Raw genomic sequence first — 21,340 nt, forward strand, 5'->3', positions numbered from 1 at the left:
ATAGTGGCTCATACCTGTAATCCTAGAGATTTGATGATCACAGTTCAAAGCCAGCCTGGGCAGAAAAGTCCCAGTGAGATCTCCAATTAACCATTCAAAAACTAGGAGAGGCACAGTGGCTCAAAGTGGTAGAATGCTAGCTTTGAGCAAAAGAGCTAAGGGATGGCACCCTGAGTTCTAGCTTGCCCTGAGTTCAAGCCCCACAACTGACCCCCCCCTCCCAAAAAAAAAAGATGTATTTTACTCTACCTCCCTCCGCACATAATTCTACTCACTGCATCTGGCTCCTCCCTTGAGATCCACCACCACATTTCTTGCTAAGATCATCAATGGCCCCCACAATACAAAACCCAGCTAATATTGTGTATGTATGTGTGTGTGTGCGCGTGCACATGCGCACACATGTGCATATGCACACATACCAATACTGAGACTTGAACTTAGGGCCTCACATTCTTGCTTATCTTTTTCACTCAAGATTGGCGATTTACCACTTGGACCACACTCCACTTCTGACTTTTGGAAGAAGTTAATTGGATATGAGTCTCACGACTTTCCTGCCCAGGCTAGCTTTGAACCACAATCCTTAGATCTCAGCCTCTTGCCTAGCTAGGAATACAAGCTTGAGCCACCAGCGCATAGCAGACACAGTGTGATTCCACTCATGCATGGAATCTAAATAAGCCAAACTCACAGAAACTGAAAACACATAGATGGTTGTCAGGGGCTGGAGGAAGGGCAAAAAGGTAGACTATTCAATGGCATGGTTTCAATCTTCTAAACACGTGCTTCATAATGATGTGAGCCCACTTAACACTACTGAACTGAAAACATAAACAAGGTACATGGTCAACATCATTTTTTATCACAATGCAAAACAAAGCGAAGTTTCTAGATACAATAGCTATAACAGAGATGGAAGTTAGTTGAATCAAAATAATACAAATCGGCCTTTGGTGACCACAATCACTTCACTCCCTCCACACACTGAGAAAGCACTACAGTGCTATTTTCCAAAATGCTAATTACAAAATCCTACCAGGCACCACAATAATAAATTTACTGTGAAATACGATATGGTTTACACTACAAATATTTACTGATAACCCAACATGTGCTCAAAATATATTCAACTATAAAATGAACTACATAATCTTGAGTCCAAAATTCAAAATGACTCTTCTACGATGTCTTTGTCACAAAAGCCACTTCAAGTTAGGAATAGAATTACAATGGATCAAATTCCATTCCTGAAAAATAGAGAATAGGAAGAGGCCCTATTCTCCTTCAACTTCAGTATCAGGAATTGAGTAGCACTGGTGGAATGAATTATTTACAAGTGTTTGACAAAAAACAAACACTTTTAAACTTTTGTTTTCAATTAAAAAAAAACAGCATTGAGGGGCTGAGAAGGTGGCTCAGTGGTAGAGTGCTTGCCTCGCATGCATGAGACCATAGGTTCTATTGATCAACAAGTATATATGGACAGCATACTGTGAAACAAACTGTTCTAGAACACAAGGATAAAGCACCAAGCTAAAGAAACAAAACGTCCTCCTGGAGTTTATATTTCACTCAGAAAACACACACACAAACACACAAACAAACACACACACACACATTTTAAATTAAGACGTTATATGTCTAAGGGGTAAAATGAGCTAAGGAGGGGGAGCAAATGTAGAAGTTGAAGGAGTAAACAGAGTGGAATTTAAAACATGGCTTCCTAAATCGCACAAGAAAAGTAACATTTAGGCAGAGACAATGAAAGGAGCTAGCCATGCAGATGCTCTGAAGAAAAAGCATCACTCATTGAGACAAGAACAAATGCTCAGGTGCACAGGTAGGAATGTGCCAGGCTAGCTCTACAAACAGCAAAGTGGCCATGCATCCAGAAAAGTAGCCAAGGGAAAACAGGCACTGGGGCCACACACCAGGATACTGAGGTGAAAAGAATGGCCACACTTGGACCACTGATGGACCTTAAGTCTGGATAAGAAGGGAAATTGCTGGAAGGGGATGTGCCCTGCTCTCACCTGCATTTTAAGAGAGCAAGCCAGAAACCCCTGTTACAATGGCACTGCTATTGGAATAAGAAATGACTGTATTCATGCTTACTGAATAAGAAAGTCACTGAGAAATAACTGCACTGACTTTTAGCCACTCACAGAGGGGTACAGAATAACTTCAGAGAGCTGTTTTAACTGTAGACAAGCTGCCTTTCCCCTCAAAAAACAAGCCTACAGTGCCAAGCAGAAACAATTGGTATTAGTGACAGATGGTCTAGGAAGCATGCTAATCATCTCTTACTCTAGATTTGCTAAGCTCTCTTTATAGCAAATCAGTTCACCAGGAAATTCAACACTTGAACCATTTACTCCAAAGACATAATTCCTCCAAAAGTATGTGCAAGAAACAGCAAGCAAATGGAAATTCAAAGATGATAAAATGGAACCTTGGGCCTCAAGAAGCTGTAGCCAGCTCCACTCAAGACCACCTTCACGCCACAGTTATGATTTAATAATATTCCATTCTTCAAACAAAGAGCACAACAAAGCCTTTCAGGTAAAGAATATTTCTGAATCCTTAGACAAACTATTTATGAAAGACAGTGAACAGTTTTACACATTATAAAATCAAAGCCTATCAGACCCAAGAGAAATAAAGTACTACTTCCCTGGGGACAGGTCTCTACATTATCAAGAGCCTGAAAACTCCCCTCTCTCCATTACAATGACTTCTAGGGCATTCAGAGCACAATTATAAAGTGGATTATATCACTGCTGTTATCTAAGTCAGGAACTGTCCATCCTGGAGCCACCACAAGCACAGCAGCATTTCAGAAAAACAAAGGTCCCAGTCCACAACCACCCTAAGTCCTGTACATTCTAGAACTGAACTATATACAAGGGTAGGGTGCATAAGCTGGTCTACTGGGCCAGACATTCTGACTCAACTTCCTTTCTCCACTAAGTCACTTTCGGTGTGACCACTCTGTTATCTACTCTACTGGAAGATTTTAATAAAAGCTCCTTCTAGTTCATCTCAGAACTAGAGCAAAAACTATAAATTACTGAATGGATGACTCAGGAAAAGTCAAAAACAAAGCTTTTTTCCCTATCCTATCATACTCCTAGGCTAAAATAACTCATTTGTATTTCAAATTTACTTGGGATAAAAAAGAAATTACATATTTTGGTGTAAATGGCTTCCTGCCAAACTACGGTAAAAGAACAAAATTAAATTATATAATTGGTCAACAATTGCCTCTTTTCTAAATTATACCAAGAACAATCTCAAAGCCATGCATCTAAAGACAAGCGCCCCCAAAATGAGCTAGATAATATGAAGTTGATTAATGCATTTGATTAACACTAAGAAATCATCTGAAAAGTAAAACACAAAATTCTGAATTTACATAGCCAATTCCCAGTAAGAGCTTTCATATATGTTCTTGATTTGTCCCTATAAATCCTACCACTGAGAGAGAACTACAAGAATATTCAGTAAAGATAGATGGATGGATAGATAGATAGATAGATAGATAGATAGATAGATAGATAGATAGATCTCACTAATACATTTAACACAAAAATTTGAGGCACCAGGAAGTTAAACCAAAGTCTCTAGGTTCCTGTTAAGGCCTCCTAACCAGCCCCTGGTTTCACTCAGAGGAGCATGTAAATCAATAAAAGTACAAGTATTCATAGCTAGATGGTTCTTTTTATAACATTAACTAAGGAAGTAGCAAAATACAACACAACAAAAACCCTGAGAATACAGAGATAATGAGCCTATAAATTCATAGATTTATTCCTTAAAAAAAAAACATTAGGCTAAACTCAAACTGTGACATAATCTTTAGCAGCAATTGTCACACTAGTCATGTTTTCACACCTAAGCTGGAAAGAACTAGGTGAAGACTCACGCTTCAAACTGAAAAAGAAGGTGGGTATCTTCAGACAAGAAGTCTTTTTCCTAGTCACAGTTTTTTCATGTATATTAGAAAAGTAATTATCATTAGACCATAAAATTTCTGGAAGAGAAAAATGTTTGATATGGCAGATACTTCCTCAACTTGTGTTTTCCTTAAATGATGTCTAAAGTTCTACAAGGGGCACATAACAGGGCACATAACAGAGCACATTACAGAATGTACACACGAGCCCTAGCCACCTCAAAGTCACCCTTTCCTGCACAGAGGACCCTGGCATCTCCGAGGACTCAAGATTCTTTCTGACCTAATGCAGTGGGAAGACGACCCATCCACATGTTCTAATGGTGAAGAAGGTGCTGGAGTTACTAGACACCAAATGCACTGTACTTACTGCTCTGCCTGTGCAACAGAGGCCACCGAGGAAAGCCAGCTGAAGAAGCTGGCTTTCAAGGGAGGGGACTCGGGATCCTGCCACACATCAAGACAAGAATTATGTCGAGCAACACTGAAACATCTCTGAAATAAGAAACTGAGCTATATTATTATTTTTGCAAATAATTTCCCAGACTGTCCACCAAACTTTGTTCATGTTCTGCATGCTCACTATTTAATCTATCAACATACTGGACATTTTTCCAGATATGTTCCTGGGGCAAAGCTCTAGAGAATATTCCTAAGTATGTTGAAAACAGTAGGATGATCAAATAATGAAAGTATATCAACACCAAACTATAGTCAATAAAATGTGCATAAAAACAACTTTTCAGAATCTCAGAGAAAACCTTTTTCTAACAACACACAAAACATTTAAATTATAAAGAAAACTGGTAGCTAGGTGTTGTTAGTAGCTCATACCTGTAATCCTAGCTACACAGGATTACAAAGATCTGAGCATTGTGGTTCAAAGCCAACCCTGAAAGTCTGGAGACTCTTATCTCCAATTAACCACCAAAAAGTTAGAAGTGGAGCTGTGATTCAAGTGGGAGAGAACTAGTCTTGAGCACAAAAGCTCAGGGACTACACCCAGGCCCTGAGTTCAAGCCCTCGGATCCACAAAAAAGGAAACAAAGAGAAGAAAAGAAAAAGAAAGAGGAAAGGCGGGAGTGAGGAAAAAGGAGGAAGAGAGGGAAGAGAATAAAAAGAAGGAAGAGCGAAAAAGAGGGAGGGGGGAAGGGAACAAAGGAGGAATAAAGAGAAAACAAAATAAAAATGGAAATTAGTCCATAGATTAAGGGAAAAAAAAGCACCATGAACTCAAAAGATAAATAAAAAATATTGTAAGGGAAAAAAAGGCTAATTTTTATACTTACAATCCTTTCAAAGCATTAAGAAAAAAAAAAGGACAGTTCAACCAAACAACTGGGAAAAAAATAGGGACAAATTCACAGAAAAAGGAACACGTGCTTTTAAGAACAGCTTCTAATTATAGGAATCTTCAATACAAACAAGCAGCAAAATGACATAGTGAACACTGGCATGCATATCAACCTGTGCCAACACCTATCAATACCTGGCCAGCTTGTCCCCCTGTCCCATTCCACCAGTCCCTGCTACAATTATCTTAAGCAAATCTCATATGTCTTATCATTTCCTGTCAATACTTTTATATCACTCCTGAAAAAATTAACAATACCTCCTTCATACTCTCTAGAGTAAGTGTTCAAATCTCCCCAGCTGTCTCAGTGTCCTTTTACACGTTGACTTATACTCACGACCAAAGACTAGTCCCTGCATCTGGCTGGTGTGTTTTCAGATCTCTTTAGGAGTGTCATCTCCCTATTATTTTCTCTTCCTCTTCACATCTGTCCAGAAAAATTCCTCACATTTGTGTGTGTTGTGTGTGTGTGTGTGTGTGTGTGTGTGTGTGTCGGTCATGGGGCTTGAACTCTGGGCTTGGGCTCTGTCCTTGTGCTCTTCTCTTCAGCTCAAGGTGAGCACTCTACCGCTTGAGCCATAGCGCCACTTCCGGTTTTCTAGAGGTTTATTGGAGATAAGAGTCTCACGGACTTTCCTGCCCGGGCTGGCTTTGAACCGCAATCCTCAGATTTCAGCCTCCTGAGTAGCTAGGCTTACAGGTGTGAGCCACCGGCACCCGGCTAACATTTTGAATTTTGCTAATTGTGACCTTATATGTCAGGTCACTTGTTTCCTATTTTTGTTTAACTGCTGCTCAGATTATCCTAATCCTGCCTCAGCCAAAAACTACCAGAAACACACCTGTAGTTGGACAAGAAGAGTTTAATATTCCTTGAGAATAAAGCCTTAGACAAGATTTTTTTAAAAGTTTAGACTAATGCAAGCTAATTTCTCAATGTCAGGGCCACTCCTTTCTTTCATGCTAGTTCACAGAAGCCTGTTTGAACTAGCCACTGTGTCCTTTCAAAAGGTTCCCAACAGCCAGGTGGCTCACGCCTGTAATCCTAGCTATTCAGGAGGCTGAGGTCTGAGGATCACAGTTCAAAACCAGCCCGGGCAGGAAAGTCCATGAGATTCTTATCTCCAATAAACCACTAGAAAACCGGAAGTGGCACTGTAGCGCAAGCAGCATCACCCTCTCCTTGAGCTGAAGACCGGAGGGATAGCGCCCAAGCCCAGAGTTCAAGCCCCACGACCGCAAAAAAAAGGTTCACAACAGTCTTGGAGATTTTTCTCTTGCTTTCTAGTAAAAGAGGGTTTGAGTTCCTCCCATACATTTGGGCATGTGTTCTATCCTTAGATATACTCCCAACTAAAACATATGTGCACCAAAAGATATAAACAAAATTACAGCAGTATTCATAATTACCCCAAAGTATACACTATTTCCAAATGTACCTATAATAAAATGGATCGATGTTGGTATATAATTTGTGCCAGGTGAAAAGAAAGGGCTTCCGTGAGGATGAAGGGTCTATTATCCCTTCCTGTGCATCCAGGCAGGCTAGTGTCTATTCCAACCAACAGAGAAGGGTAGATGTAATGCGTGACTTCTGAAGCATGTTGTGAAAAGCCAAGGCCTCATGACCCCACATAGAGGCTAGGCTGCACCAACCAACAGTTGTAGATGATTCTGGCCTTCCACTTTAAAGCCCAACCACTGTAGATTTGCTATTACAATGAGAAGCCATCCCCACCAAATTCCCAACCCAGAGAATTCAAAGTCATGATAAAATGCATGTTATTTTGCATTACTGACTTTGAACCAGTGTGTGAAGCCATATTTAATGGCCAAAACTAGTGCATTTTCCAGTAATGGGTAGCTAGAACCAGTTACTTAAAAACAAAAGTCATGCAACAACATAGGGAAACCTCATACACAATGATGAATAGGAGACTGGAAGAAAGATAGACAGGACATTACCCATGTACATGCAAGTTCAGTTCCAGAACTCATAACAGTGGCTACTTTCAGTGGGAGTAATTAACAGAGTTTCTGGAGTGCTAGAAAAGCATCTACATCTGCCTGGTAGGTACTACTATGCTTAAAAAAAAAAAAAAATCACTGAGCTAGGTAACATTTGTGCACATTTCTGTTACACTTAAAAAGAAAACCTGCTAGATGAGTGTCCATGGCTCATGCCTTTAATCTTAGCTACTTAGGAGCCTAATGGGAGGATCAAAGCTTGAGGCCAACTTATGTAGAAAGTTCACAAAACTCTTTTTCAACTCATATCTGGGCTCAGTGGTATGCACCTGTCATCCCAAGCCGAGTCAGAGGCTGAGACTGGAAGAATCAAGCATGGTGCCAGGCCAGCTGGGACAGAAAAGTCCAAGAGACTCCATTTTCATGCAAAAAAGCTGGACACAGTGATTCATGCCTGTGATCCCAGCAACAGTAAGAAGTCTACAGCAGTTCAGGCACAAGCCTCAGCAGAAAGAAAGAACCAATTCTAAAATTAACCAGTAGAAACAGGGCTGAAGGTATAGCTCAGCGGTTACCACACCAGCCCTCCAAGTACAAGGTCCTGAGTTCAAACCTCAGTACCATTGATTAAGTCAATAGATCTAATTTGGTAACCAAATAGATCCAAGTGCACGGGGAGAAATAAAGGATGCCTCCAAGTCTTCAGGCACACAACTAAGGACTGCCACTGATTCAATCATGGGTCAAATAAAAACCAAAGCAGAAAGCAGTCACCATGCCTTGCTCACTTTGCAGTCAAACACCTATCACAGTTCTGGACCATCTTTGCGGCTTACAATTGTTTCCTTTATACCCACGTGGCTACACCACCTTCTTGACGTCCCATATTTCTGCCCTGCCACATCTCAAACCTGGGTGCTCTGCAGGCTTTCATCTTCAATCCTCCTCGCACTCTGCACACATCTTTTTCGTTCTGTATTTCCGATCTCAGCTGATGGAATCACCACTTTTGTTCTTTTAAACTAGTAACTTGCAATTTGACCGAGAATAAGGTTTCCAGCGTATCTTAAAAAGTTAGCCAATAACAAGCTATCTTGAAGCTAGCCAGTAACAAGAAATCTAGCATGGTAAAATGCAAGTTCTATCCATGACTGCTACCCAAAATTATTGCAGAGCAACAACATGAAAAAAATGACAAGAGTTTTATTCACCTCTAGCATGATGTGATCAATAGAAAGTAGCCATTATTAATAAAAAGGCAAGATTCTTCAGTACACTAACAGAAGGGTGCTATGTCCACAAGCAATGTGTCTATTTTTTACTTATCAAGCCATGATTTTTAAACTACAGTTTAAAAATGGAAATTTCAATGCTTTTCACACAAGAATTTGCCTTTCTCTCTCTCTCTCTCTTTCTCTTCTTTTTTCATTTTTGAAGTACTGGAATTTGAACTCAGAGCCTCATTCTTCCTAGGGAGACACTCTACCACTTAAGCAACCTTACCATTCTTTTTTGCATTGCTTTTTTTTCCTCTGATCCTTTAATGTAAAGAAGTATATCGATAAAAATAATATAAAGAAAAAAATGGAAATTTCAAGAGAAAAGCCACCTGATGACCTGATGACCTGACATGGAACTATGGCATATGAGGAATAGTTAATGAACTGGAGATGTTTCCACTCAAAAGGGCTGACAATACTTGATACTGGTTTTACATATCTGGAAGGATGCTTTGTAGAAAATGAAGTTGGCTTGTTCTATAGGACTCCAAACGACAGAGTAAAAGAGTAACAAAGTAGATTTCCACTCACAATAAGAAAGTTCTTACGGGACTCTAGGCATTCACACACAGTGAGACCAAAGGAGGAGTTTTAGGAGAGGAACACAAAGGTGCAAGGCCTATGTATATCTGATCATATAAAATAATATTTATCAAAATGAACGCCAGGAAATTTTTTTGTCTTGTGTATTCACTTATCTGTCTTTGGAAGGGTAAGAGACACAGAAATAGAGGGACAAGGGGTGAACAAATGCAGCAGTGGTATTCTCTAGACACTATGTTGAAAATGAACTATACACTTTGTGGATGGGGATGGGAGGGAAAAACAGAGCAAGGGAAGGGGAACACTGTCCAAAAAAAAAAAAAAAATGTTCTTTACCTGACTTATGTAACTGTAAGCCACGCACACCTTTATGCTAACAATTAAAAAAAATTCTTTAAAAAGAAAGAGCTTTCTAACAGCCCTAGACATAGTGAGTTTCCCATCATTGGAATACCCTACCATTATTTTCCATAAAACACCTGCATAAGGTCCACTAAGTGACTTTCAAGAACTGAAAGGAGGGCTGGGAAGGTGGTTCTGTGGTAGAGCGCTTGCCTTGCATGCATGAGGCCCTGGGTTCGATTCCTCAACACCACATAAGCAAAAAGAAAAAAGCCGGAAGTGGTGCTGTGGCTCAAGTGGTAGAGCACTAGCCTTGAGCTGAAGAGCTGAGGTACAGTGCCTAGGCCCAGAGTTTAGGCCCCACAACCGGACACCCCCCCCCAAAAAAAAAAAACTGAAAGGAGCTAAAAATATATATATATACTGTTTCAAATCGCTCTCAATAGAAAAACTACCTTCAGGTGTGCTAATGTGATATCAAAGTAATGATGACACTTACATTAACATTTACTGTGGGCCAGATCTTATATAAGTGATTAATATGCATAATCCATATTTAGTTCTCACAACAATCCTGTATAACAGGAAGTGATCTGATGCTAAATTAGGCTGCCCTAGGGTTGTACAGCAGTCAATATTTGAACTCAGATCTACTTGACTCCAATTATATTTCTCTGTACAAAGGATAAATATTAAATGACTAGCAAAGCTTTCAAGCTCTAGAAGACACATAAAGAAACACACAATTCAGATGTGTCAGGACAAAGCATAAACTGGGTTATATTCCTTACAAATCTAGTTGGCTAGAAGAAAGAGGAAAGGATTATTTGAAGTAGTACTGTGATGAAGGGGAGAACAATTATCCTGATTGTCCCCAATTGCCTACTTCTGTAAGTGCCAAGAAGCCCTTATATACCCATGGAATCTCAGTCAGAGCTGGGATTAATGATGACATCCCTTATACCACAGGAGTGAAAGCTCAAGATGGACAGACGTTTGAACGTCCCTGACTGGGAATCCTGCCCTTAACAAATACACTAGATGCAGATACATGGTTTCTTGGCTGCCTCTACTCACACCCATCTGTCACGATGGCAGTGTGCCTGCTCACATGTTGGTCAAACTGTCACTAGGGCATAGGTGCCAAGCAATGATAGTTTTAAGTGGGCAGCTTGCATAGCACTGTAAGAGCCCGCTCTTCTGTAGGAAAAAAAAATTCCTCTGTGCTAAGACTGAAGGGCTGCAATCACAAGTGCATTACAGGCTTGATCCATCCCCACGTTTAGTCAGGGGGGAAAAACAAACCTTCACTAGTGGCAAAGAATCAAACTAAGGAGTTAAATCAAACAGAAAGTATTTTGAGAACAAGTGAGTCATCACAGTGGAGCTTTCACACGGCCAGTCCTCAACTTCTGCGTATCATCATACAATCCCCTGCTCAACAAGTCACCTCTGATGTTTTTAAATGGGATGCTGTGTTTTCCATGGTCCCAAGTAAGTGTAAAAATGCACTGATTTCTAGCAGTTCACCTCACAGTGTGTAGGTTCTTATTAGCTGAGTTTTTTTGTTTTGTTTTGTTTTTGGCCAGTTGTGGGGGTTGAACTCTGGGCCTGGGCACTGTCCCTGAGCTCTTTTGTTAAAGGCTAGTGCTCTATCACTGAGCCACAGCACCACTTCTGATTTTCTGGTGGTTAATTGGAGACAAGAGTCTTTGACTTCTCCTGCCCAGCTGGCTTTGTAACTCAATCTTCAGATCTCAGTCTCCTGAGTAGCTAGCTAGGATTACCAGCTAGCTGGTTATTTTATAAACAGCAGAAGTGCATTCTACATCCAATGAACTCCATATATATCCATTTTAAATGCTGTCTTTTAAATGCAGAAAATAAATGAGACTCTCATGCGAAATGGGTTAAAAATTAATTTGTATAGAAAAATCAAAAACTGAAATGGGTAATGAGAAAACAATTATATTTTAAACTGGGTGCTGGTAGTTCACACCTATAATCCTATCTACTCAGGAAGCTGAGATCTGAGGATCATGGTTCAAAGCCAGCACAGGCAGAAAAGTCCCCGTGAGATTCTTTTTTTTTTTTTTGGTCGGTCGTGGGGCTTGAACTCTGGGCCTGGGAGCTGTCCCTCAGCTCTTCAGCTCAAGGCTAGCGCTCTACCACTTGAGCCACAGCACCACTTCCCCATGAGATTCTTTTATCTCCAATTTACCACTCAAATACTGGAAGTGGAGCTGTGACTCAAAATGGTAGAGCTCTAGCCTTGAGCAAAAGAGCTCAGGGACAGTGCCCAGTCCCTGAGTTCAAACTCAAAAGAAAAAAAGAAAAAGGAAGAAAGTGTGTCCAAATCCAAAAACAATAAGTTCCAAGGGCAGATCTGTACGGCAGTTACCTATCATACCCCTGACTATAGACAAAATGTTCCTAAACTCTGCCCTTAAAAATCTCTTGGATTACTGGCATGAATGACTGCTATCTGGAAATTCTTTCCCAAGACTAAAACCCTAACACTGCAATTTGAGCCATTCACTGTCAGTTGTTTTACAGAGAAGCAGGTCCTCTATCCTCTGCACAGTTCCTAAGTATGGGTGCAAAGAATACCCTGGGTATACAAAGAATACCCTGTTTACTATGATCAATGAGTCTGCTAACTTTTCCTCACTGGACCAGTTTATCAACTCTTTGGTTTTTGTTCTGTTTTTTTTAGTCACTTTCATTGTTCAACTCTAAGACATTTTCCAGGCTTGATTTAAAAAAAAAAAAAAGAAAAAAATATATATCTATACCATCCATATTAACAATGGGCAAAAAAAACTACACTTTCTTCCACAAGAGCAGCTTGCTGAAAGTAGCATTACTCTGAAGGAGTTTGAAAGTCCGACAGAATTCTCAGTATCTATACCTGAAGAGTGACAAAGTCTGAAATGTACCATACCCACTGCTACGGTTTGGTAAAGGGACCCTCAAAAGCCTGGGGCACTCCTGGTAAAGCCTTTAGGAGGTGAGACCTGATAAAAGCAAGTTAGGCTTCTGGTGTGCCCTACCCTTGAAGGGTGTAGGGAACTCCATTCCTGTCTCTCTGCTTCCTAGATGCCATGAGATGAACAGCTTCCCCATCGTAACTCTCAGCATGAGATTCTCCCTTACCACAGTGCCAACTAACCACGGACTGAAACCCCAGTAACCGGAGCCAAAATAAACTTCTCCCCTTACAGGTTGATCATCTCAGACAGCATGCCAGTGACAGGAAGCTGAACACACACATTCAACTTAGAACATTGTGAAATGACATCACTTTCTGGCAGACCTGTGAAATACAAAGTGATAGATCAAGGGTTATGGTTGCATCCCACCCTTCCTACCCACCTCTTACTGCCCTGTATACACCTAAAACAACTTCTCTTAAATACCATTTGTTTCCTGCTCAAAACCAGCAATTTCAACAGTCTTAAATTAAATAGCCTTAAGTTCCACATCCCCTTTGCTCACATGATTTCCCAAAACATCCAGTTCTTACTTGCCTAGGACATGACTTTGCTCATGTTATTCTCTAAAATGTTTTCCCTCTTGTCCCAAACTCAAACTACATCATGCCTTGTATTAACATTTACTTAACTGTTCATTTATTTCTTCCTGTGGCACTGTTTACAGTAAATGGCCAAACAATATTTTGGTAAAGGTGTAAAAAGCCATTATACGGAAAAAGAATAGTATTTTCAACAGATGGTTTTGGAATAATTGGACGTTCACAGACAAAGGGAGAAGAAAAATAATCAATATCTAAGCCTCACATCTTATGTAAAAATCAACTCCCAAGAGATTACAGATATAAATGTAAGACATAATACTAGAAAACATAAGGCCATCTTCCTGACAAAGGACTGGGCATTGAATTCTAAGATGTGCATGCCTTCAAAGCACATCCATAAGCTGACAACCCAGGCTTTATCAGATGTTTGTGCGGTGAACCACACTGTACGAATGAAAAGACAAGCCAGAGACTGAGTGAATGTACTAACAAATCATATAGTTGGCAAAGGACTATCCAGAACATATTTTTTTTAAGCTCCAAACTCAGCAATAAGAAAACAAACAATTCATTGACAAAATGGGCAAGAGATTTGAGCAGACAAGTCATCGAAGAAGACACAATGTCAATAAGTACATGGAAAAATTAGCTATTAGGAAGGTACACATTAAAGTGACCTCTACCCACAAAAATAAAACCAGTACCAAATGGTGGCAACACAGAGAAACTGGATCTCTCATAGAGTGATGATGGGACTGTAAAATGTCGCTACACTGGAAGTTTGGCAGTTTCCTAAGTTAAACATATACTTACCACACAACCCAACAGTTACACTCCTAGGCATTTATCCTAGAAGAAATAGAAACATACATTCACACAAAAACCTGAAAATAAATACTCAGAGCAGCTTTGTTTGTAATCACCAAAAACTAGAAACAACCCCCATGTCCTTCAAGGGGTGAATGATTACATAAAATGTTATACAGCCATACACTGGGCAAGCGTAGTACAACTATTATAACTAGGAAATGGACAATGACAGGGTTTTTTGTTTTTGTTTTTGTTTTGTTTTTGTCAGTTGTGGGGCTTGAACTCTGGGCCTGGGTGCTGTCCCTGAGCTTTTCAGCTCAAGGCAAGCACTCTACCACTTGAGCCACACTGCCACTTCCGGTTTTCTATTGATTTATTGAAGAGAAGAGTCTCATGGACTTTCCTGCCCAAACTGGCCTTGAACTGCAACCTCAATCCTCAGATCTCAGCCTCCTGAGTAGCTAGCATTGCAGGCGTGAGCCACCGGCGCCCGGCACAATGTCAGTTTTGAGAAAGAGAGAGAGAGAGAGAGAGTATGCATGTACTCCACCTTCTGTCCCACATACACACACTGTACCCATCAGCACAATCAGGACATAAGACTGCTCCATTACCAAAGAAACTCAGCCCTAACCCAACCAGACACTGCTCTGTTCCCATTCTAAAGTCATCCTCAGAATGTAACGAACCATTACACACACAGCCAACTTTTTTGCATGTGTGCTGGACAGGGTCTGGGCACTGTCCCTGAGGATTCCTTGCTCCAGGGTAGCACTTTACCACTTGAGCCACAACCCCCTTCCAGCTTTTTGGTGGTTAACTGGAGATAAATCTCACAGACTTTCCTGCCCACACTCACTTCAAACTGTGTTCCTCAGATCTCAGCCTCTTGAGTAGCTACAATTATAGGTGTGAGCCAGTTTTAGGGATAGCTCTTACACTTTTGGCAGATGGGGGCTGACCCTCTGTAAGACTGTCTCACTGACTTCAGCTGTGTTTTTTCTTCTGGTTTCATCTCAAGCTCACTAGAGAAATGTACAAGAAACCAACCAAAATCACAGACTCAAGTCACTTTTTAATGATGTGGAATCAATTTTGCTCATGATAAAACTAAATTCTCTGCTCGGAGCTGTTCCTGGGTGGCGTATTTTTTGAACACTGTAATTAGGACCTCAAACTGAGCATGCCACGAATGTGCCCTCTCCACAAGTGAGTCTTCCCTATACGAACATGGGGGATTTCCCCCAGTAAAAAGCCCCTTGTTTCTGTTGCTCCTGGAGAAGTTTGGCAAACTCAAATTGGTGCTCTCCTTGTTGGAAGTTTAAAAAAAAAAACAAAAACACCTTTCTCCACCCCTTTATCGCCTGATTTACCAAAAGGTAAACCCACTACCTGCAGTTACAGATCCTACAATCACACAACCTTTGTGACTGGCCTCTTAACTTGGTAGGAAGTTCTTAAGCTCAATCAAAAGCGCTACATCAATAGCTGATTCCTTTTTGTTATGAGTGCCCTTCCGTGTATCAAATCCAATTTAACCCTTGACAAACTGAAGGACATGGATGGCTTCTGGCTTGGACTTATAAATAAAGCTACTACAAGCATCCACGTATATGTTCGTACATTAGTGAATTAGTTTATTTCTCTAAAATAAATTCCCAAGTGTGAAACAGCTAGGCCATATGTTCAGCATAGGTTTAACTTTTTCAACTGTTAAACTAATTTTCAAAGTGGCTGTACTTGTGTATTTCATATTCCCATCAGAAGCATAAAGTAATACAAATATAGTAGTTATTATTTCTAAAGCATTTTCTACAAGCCTATAAAAAAAGACTAAGTATATTATAACCTGGACTATTTTCATAAAAAAAATTTTTAATTGCTCATACCAAGAATTATGTCATTCACAGGGAAACTGATGAACCTGGGAAAAAGTCAAGTGAAGTAAACTATGCCCAGAAAGACAAAGGATACATGTTTTCTCTTATGTAGATCTTACACCCAAAATACAACTTCCAATGTAAACACACAGAAGCATATGCATACGTACATAACCAAGCTGACTAAAGTATAATATATTCAGAAGTGAAACTCCAACTTGTAAACCCTTTGAACAGCGAACATGGTTGAACAAAATGAGTATCAGGAAGCTGAAACATGTTATGAAGGGGGAGGTTAGAGGGAGGAGGCAGATGAATGGAAGAGAATGGTAGGTAAATGCAGTTAAAATACTTGATGTGCATATGTGGGAAAGGAAGTGGAAAATGACATGACTGATGGGAAGGGGAAATCGGAGTGGGCAAGAGGGAAGGGTGACTCTGATCAAGATGCACTACACACAAAAATGGACATATTAAATTCTGTAAGCCCCTTGTACAACCATTTGTAGATAAAAATGTAAAAATGTCCTGATTTCAAATTGCCTTTTTTTAACTGCTTATAAGGATTCATAATTATTTGTAACCTGTATGCTGGTGATTATTACCATATTACACAATAAACAACATGCCTTGAGTCTAGTCTATAAAGACTAGAGGTTTAATATTACTTAGTAGTTGTGTTGTGAAATGTGATCACAATTCACTAATACACAGTATCAGAAGATGACATATTCAGCTGATACTTGGTAAGAATAATTTGAGACCAACAGCCTGAGGACAGGAAAAGAAAAACAGGCTCTGTCAAGAGAGGATCATGGCAGGAGGGGTTGGGCTAGCAAGGAGGATAGGCAAAATAAATGGTTGACAACTATGAAAGTAGAACACTGAAACCTGTTGAAATTGTTTTAAAGAGGGAGAGTGGTAGAGGGGGTAATACAGACTGAAATATATTGTAAATGTATGGAAATGCAAGTATGCCTCCCCCCACCATAACTCATGCAACCTAATAAAAGTAGGGATAGGGGCATAAGGAAGAACAAAAATAAAAATAAAATAAAAAAGTGAAATAAAGCTATAATTATCTTGGCTGTAAGATTTTTTTACTTCATGCTTTTAAAAAAATCTTAAGAGAAAACTGACAATTATATGATGTAGTCTCTTTTGGGTTCTTAAAACCAGGAACTAAGTGTAAAATAGATAAATCTGCTGGCATGGAAACAGCAGCTAGACAGCCAATCCACAAAGAGAAAACTAACGCAGATTCTACAACCTCCTAAATTTGTCAGTCTTCCATTCCCGTTAAAATTCCCTATTTCCTACACTTCATCAATAGTGAAGGTTTGCAATGCATGTGCTTTAACACATACACTGACTGCTTGCATGCTGAACATGCGTGGTCAAGAAGAATGGTCTAAATTAATTTAAAACAAAGGAAACAAGAAAATAGCAAGCATAGACCTTGAACCTAGCGCAATTCCTGGTCAACAGTAGGCACAAGGACTTCTGCTTAATGAATGAGTCCATTTCTTCTCACCAGAGCAAGCATGTAAGGAAAAATAATAATAATAACCTCTACAAAATATTCTCCTGTGCTATTGTTACCAATGAGTCTCAGAACCCATCAAGACCAATTTTCTGAAAGCCTCACTCACTTACTCTTCCTCACACAAAGCAGCAGTATTTAATCCCCATTAGGCTGGCTGCCTGATACTTGGGATGAGAGCATTTGCACATTTGCATAAATCCAGGACTCATCCTGCTCCATTCCACTTACAGTAAATTTCAAAGCTTTGTTTCACTTCCAAGTTTCACTTTTCAAATAAAAATTATTTTTCAAGTTTTATCTTTCAAATCAAACTTCTATTCATAGTATATACATATATACTAAGGGACTCCTTTAGGGGGAAAAAAATTTAATTGTCAAAATTAAAACCCTGCTTTTTTTTTCCTTTTCTAGACATCTGGGACATGCATTTATTTACTATTTCACATTAGTTCTCAAACTTTAAGAAAAAAAAAGGCTGGCCTATTTCCTTTAAGAAATTTAATTTTAGGGTCTATCAACATCTTGAATTGCATTACTGTTATTTTTAAAATATACATTTGCATACTGGAATAAAACTTAGCACAAACGTTCCATAACCATTTCCTGGGCACTTAACTAACTTCCTATATGCCAGGCTTTATGTTTAACACATCCCTCCATTAATCTCATTTGTTTAACAAATACACTCATAATTTTTGCAGCATTGAGCCCAAAAAGAATTCATCACACTATAGGACTGGACTGGACACTAGCACTGCACTAAGTCAGTAATGCCTATCACAAGCTTATTACTAAATTCAACCTGCATTACAGTAGCAACACGGAACAGGATGGGCAATAGAAAGATAAGCAGAGCACCATCTGCAAACATATCAACACAGAAAGCTTCAATTGTCTACAGTGCTTACGTTGCATTCCCTTCTGTAAAAAGAGGAACATTATCTTATCTAACCAGAAACTTAATTCCAACTGTAGATTCATTTCTTCCACAAAGTACAATGCTCAGCCTTGTCAAGTTACAAGAAGTAACTTGTTAGCTGGGTGCTCACACCTGTAATCCTGGCTATTCAGGAGGCTGAGATCTGAGGATCACGTTTCAAAGCCAGCCTGGGCAGGAAAGACATGCAAGACTCTTATCCTAAATTAGCCAACAAAAAAACTGGAAGTGGAGCTGTGGTTCAATTGGTAGACGGCCAGCCTTGAGCTAAAAAGCTCAGGGACAGCACCCAGACCAATTTCAAGACCCAAAACGTGTGCGCGTGTGCACGTGCGCGCGCGCACACACACACACACACTCACACTCATACTCACACTCACGAATGCCTTTATTCTGAAATCTCAAAATTAAATGTTGGTCTACTTTTTTTAACTTTTTTCCCATAGTCTTTGTAAAAGAACAAACGTGGGGCCGGGAAGGTGGCTCAGTGGTAGAGCGCTTGCCTGGCATGCATGAAGCCCTGGGTTCGATTCCTCAGTACCTCATACACAGAGCCGGAAGTGGTGCTATGCTAGTGTGCTAGCCTTGAATGGAAGCGCTCAGGGACAGAGCCCAGGCCTTGAGTTCAAGCCCCAGGACTGATTTTTTAAAAAAAAGCATTAAGGAGACTCTTCAAACAGTTTGCCTAACTGTAACCACCACCTTCCTAAGAACAAAGCAGGCATCAAGACTGGGAGACTGATGGGGACGGGAGTGAGAAAAGGGGTGGGCTCCATGGGCGTGAGCCCCTCGGTCCCCCCCCGGACCGCGGAGCTAAGTGGTTACATCGGCTGGAAGGTTTTCGGAGGGAAACTAAACTCCTCGGGCGCCGGGAAGCCGCCGGCGTCGCCCCTGACGACGGGGTGGGAGCCGCGGCCGGCTGTCACTGGAGAGGGCCGGAGGAAGCGCGGAACCTCGGCACGCGGCCCCAAGCGCGCCCCGCGAGCCTCACCGGGCGGGTGGGGGGAGGCCGGTGAGGGGAGGTCGGTGGGGGGAGGCCGGCCGGTGCCGCTCCGCGCTGGAGCAGGTCCGGGCCACGGCCGCCTCCTCCGTCGGGTCCTCCGGGACCACCTGGCCGCTGCCTGGCTCGCATTCAACAAGTAAAGGCTCATCTTCCGGGAATGGCTTCCAGAACCGAGGCCGCCCGAGGCAGCGCGGCCCCGGCGGCCCTGCTCACACCCGGGCCCCGGCCCCAACCCCCGCCCCGGATGGCGGTGCGGGCCAGAAGGCCGGCCTAACCCTGGGGGCGGACCGGGAGACCAGGGCGACGCGGAGGACCCGCGGCTGCAGCGTGGCCCTGCACGGTCTGTGGGGCCACCCCTGGGCACCGCGGTGCGTCCCGGAAAGCCGCATGACGCTGCGGGGCCGCTTGACCCTGCGGGGCCGCCTGGTCATGCGGGGCCTCATGACCCTGCGGGGCCGCCTGACCCTGCAGACACCGCTGCAACGGTCCTGGACGCCGTGGCGCCCGGTGAAACCGGCCCGGGCGTGCCGGACGACGACGCGGAGGAGGAGCGGTCAGCCGAGACGCCGAGGCTCACGCCGCCAGCCCCAGATGCTCGTCCCCGCGCCCGGCTCGGCGAACCAACCCCGGGACCGCGCGGCCAGGGTCCCGCCTGCCCAAGCTGCACAAGCCCCTCAGCCTCCCACCCAGGAGCTTCGTCAGGCCAGCGCCCCGCCTACCCCGGCTGCAGCCCCGCCTACCCCGGCTGCTAAAGACCGGCCGCCTTCGGCCCAAAACCAACTCCGCGAAGCCAGCGCCCCGCCCACCCCGGCCGCAGCCCCGCCCACCCCGGCTGCCAAAGACCGGTCGCCTCCGGTCCACCACCAACCTAGCGCGTCCCGCGTCCCGCCCACCCCGGCTGCCAAAGACCGGTCGCCTCCGGTCCACCACCAACCTAGCGCGTCCCGCGTCCCGCCCACCCCGGCTGCCAAAGACCGGTCGCCTCCGGTCCACCACCAACCCAGCGCGTCCCGCGTCCCGCCCACCCAGGCTGCCAAAGACCGGTCGCCTCCGGTCCACCACCAACCCAGCGCGTCCCGCGTCCCGCCCACCCAGGCTGCAGTCCCGCCCACCCAGGCAGCAAAAGGCCGGTCGCGGTCGCCTCCGTCCCACTACACACCTAGCGCGTCCCGCGTCCAGTCCAGCCAGTCTGCAGCCCCGCCTGCAGCACTCCAGTCGCCTCGGGCCCACCACGAACCGCGTGAGGCCAGCGTCCTGCCTACCAAAACTGCATCAGACCCGTCGCCTTCCACCCAGGTCGGACATCGTGAGGTCAGCGTCCAGCTTACCCAGGCTGCTTCTGACCCGTCACCTTCCGCCCAGTACGAACTTCGAGAGACCAGCGTCCTACCGACCAAAGCTGCATCAGACCCGTCACCTTCCGCCCAGTGCGAGCGTGGCGCGGACAGAGTCCCGCCGACCCACGCCGCAGGCCCGTCACCTTCCGCCCAGTACGAATTTGACGAGGCCAGCGTCTTGTTTACCCGACCTGCAGTAGGCCCGTCGCCTTCCGCCCAGTACGAACTTCCCGCCGCTTTCTCCGACTCGCAAGTCCGCAGCTACGCCCGCTGCTCGGCACCCTCCAATACGGGGTCTTCCCATTGGCTCCGAGAGACAGGGAGGGCGGGAGGAATGGCAAGCGACTAGGCGGGACTGTGCTTCCCCGCAGCCTCCCAAGGCATGCCGGGAACTGCGGCCCGCGCGCCCGCTGCATGCTGGGAGATAGAGTCTTTGAGCGGCCAAGTAAGTTGCCACCCCCTTTGGCCCCGATGGCTTCTGGGAAATGTAGTTTTACAGCCTCCGTCAGCACTTCAGACCACATCCGTGCCACAGAAACTGAAGTGAATATTGCTCGTGTGTTCACTGGCTTGATCCGTTAAAATGTTCCCATGTTCAAAGCAGACCTAACCCCCTGTAGTGTTTTAGCTGTACTTCTCTTATACCAGTTTGCTTTGTATTATCACTTGTGAATTTCTATCACCCATGAGACTAAGCTTACTGTGGATTGGGACGCTGTTCTAGATTAAAAATCATAAAGCTCTTGAAATCAAACTCTAGGTTATAAGTTAAATCACCTACACTGATGCTCTTAAATCACACCTTCTGAAGTCCTGGAACAAGCCTTAACTAGATGTTTGAGGA

General features: G+C 43.1%; 1 protein-coding gene across 6 annotated transcripts in view; it reads right to left on the bottom strand.

Annotated features, from left to right (window-relative positions):
* Positions 1-20,767, bottom strand: part of Vrk1 (VRK serine/threonine kinase 1) — a 75,567-nt gene extending 54,800 nt beyond the window's left edge. For 2 of the 6 annotated variants that reach the window (XM_042692732.1, XM_042692736.1), the window contains exon 1: positions 13,797-13,832. In XM_042692732.1, the coding sequence (XP_042548666.1) occupies positions 13,797-13,827 (31 nt within the window). In that variant the 5' untranslated portion in view covers positions 13,828-13,832. The other 4 variants (XM_042692733.1, XM_042692734.1, XM_042692735.1 and 1 more) reach the window with 4 other exon arrangements.
* Positions 20,768-21,340: the final 573 nt, after the last annotated feature.

This window comes from Dipodomys spectabilis, unplaced genomic scaffold (genome assembly GCF_019054845.1).
Source record: "Dipodomys spectabilis isolate Male_0828 unplaced genomic scaffold, ASM1905484v1 ptg000157l, whole genome shotgun sequence".
Lineage (NCBI taxonomy): Eukaryota > Metazoa > Chordata > Mammalia > Rodentia > Heteromyidae > Dipodomys > Dipodomys spectabilis.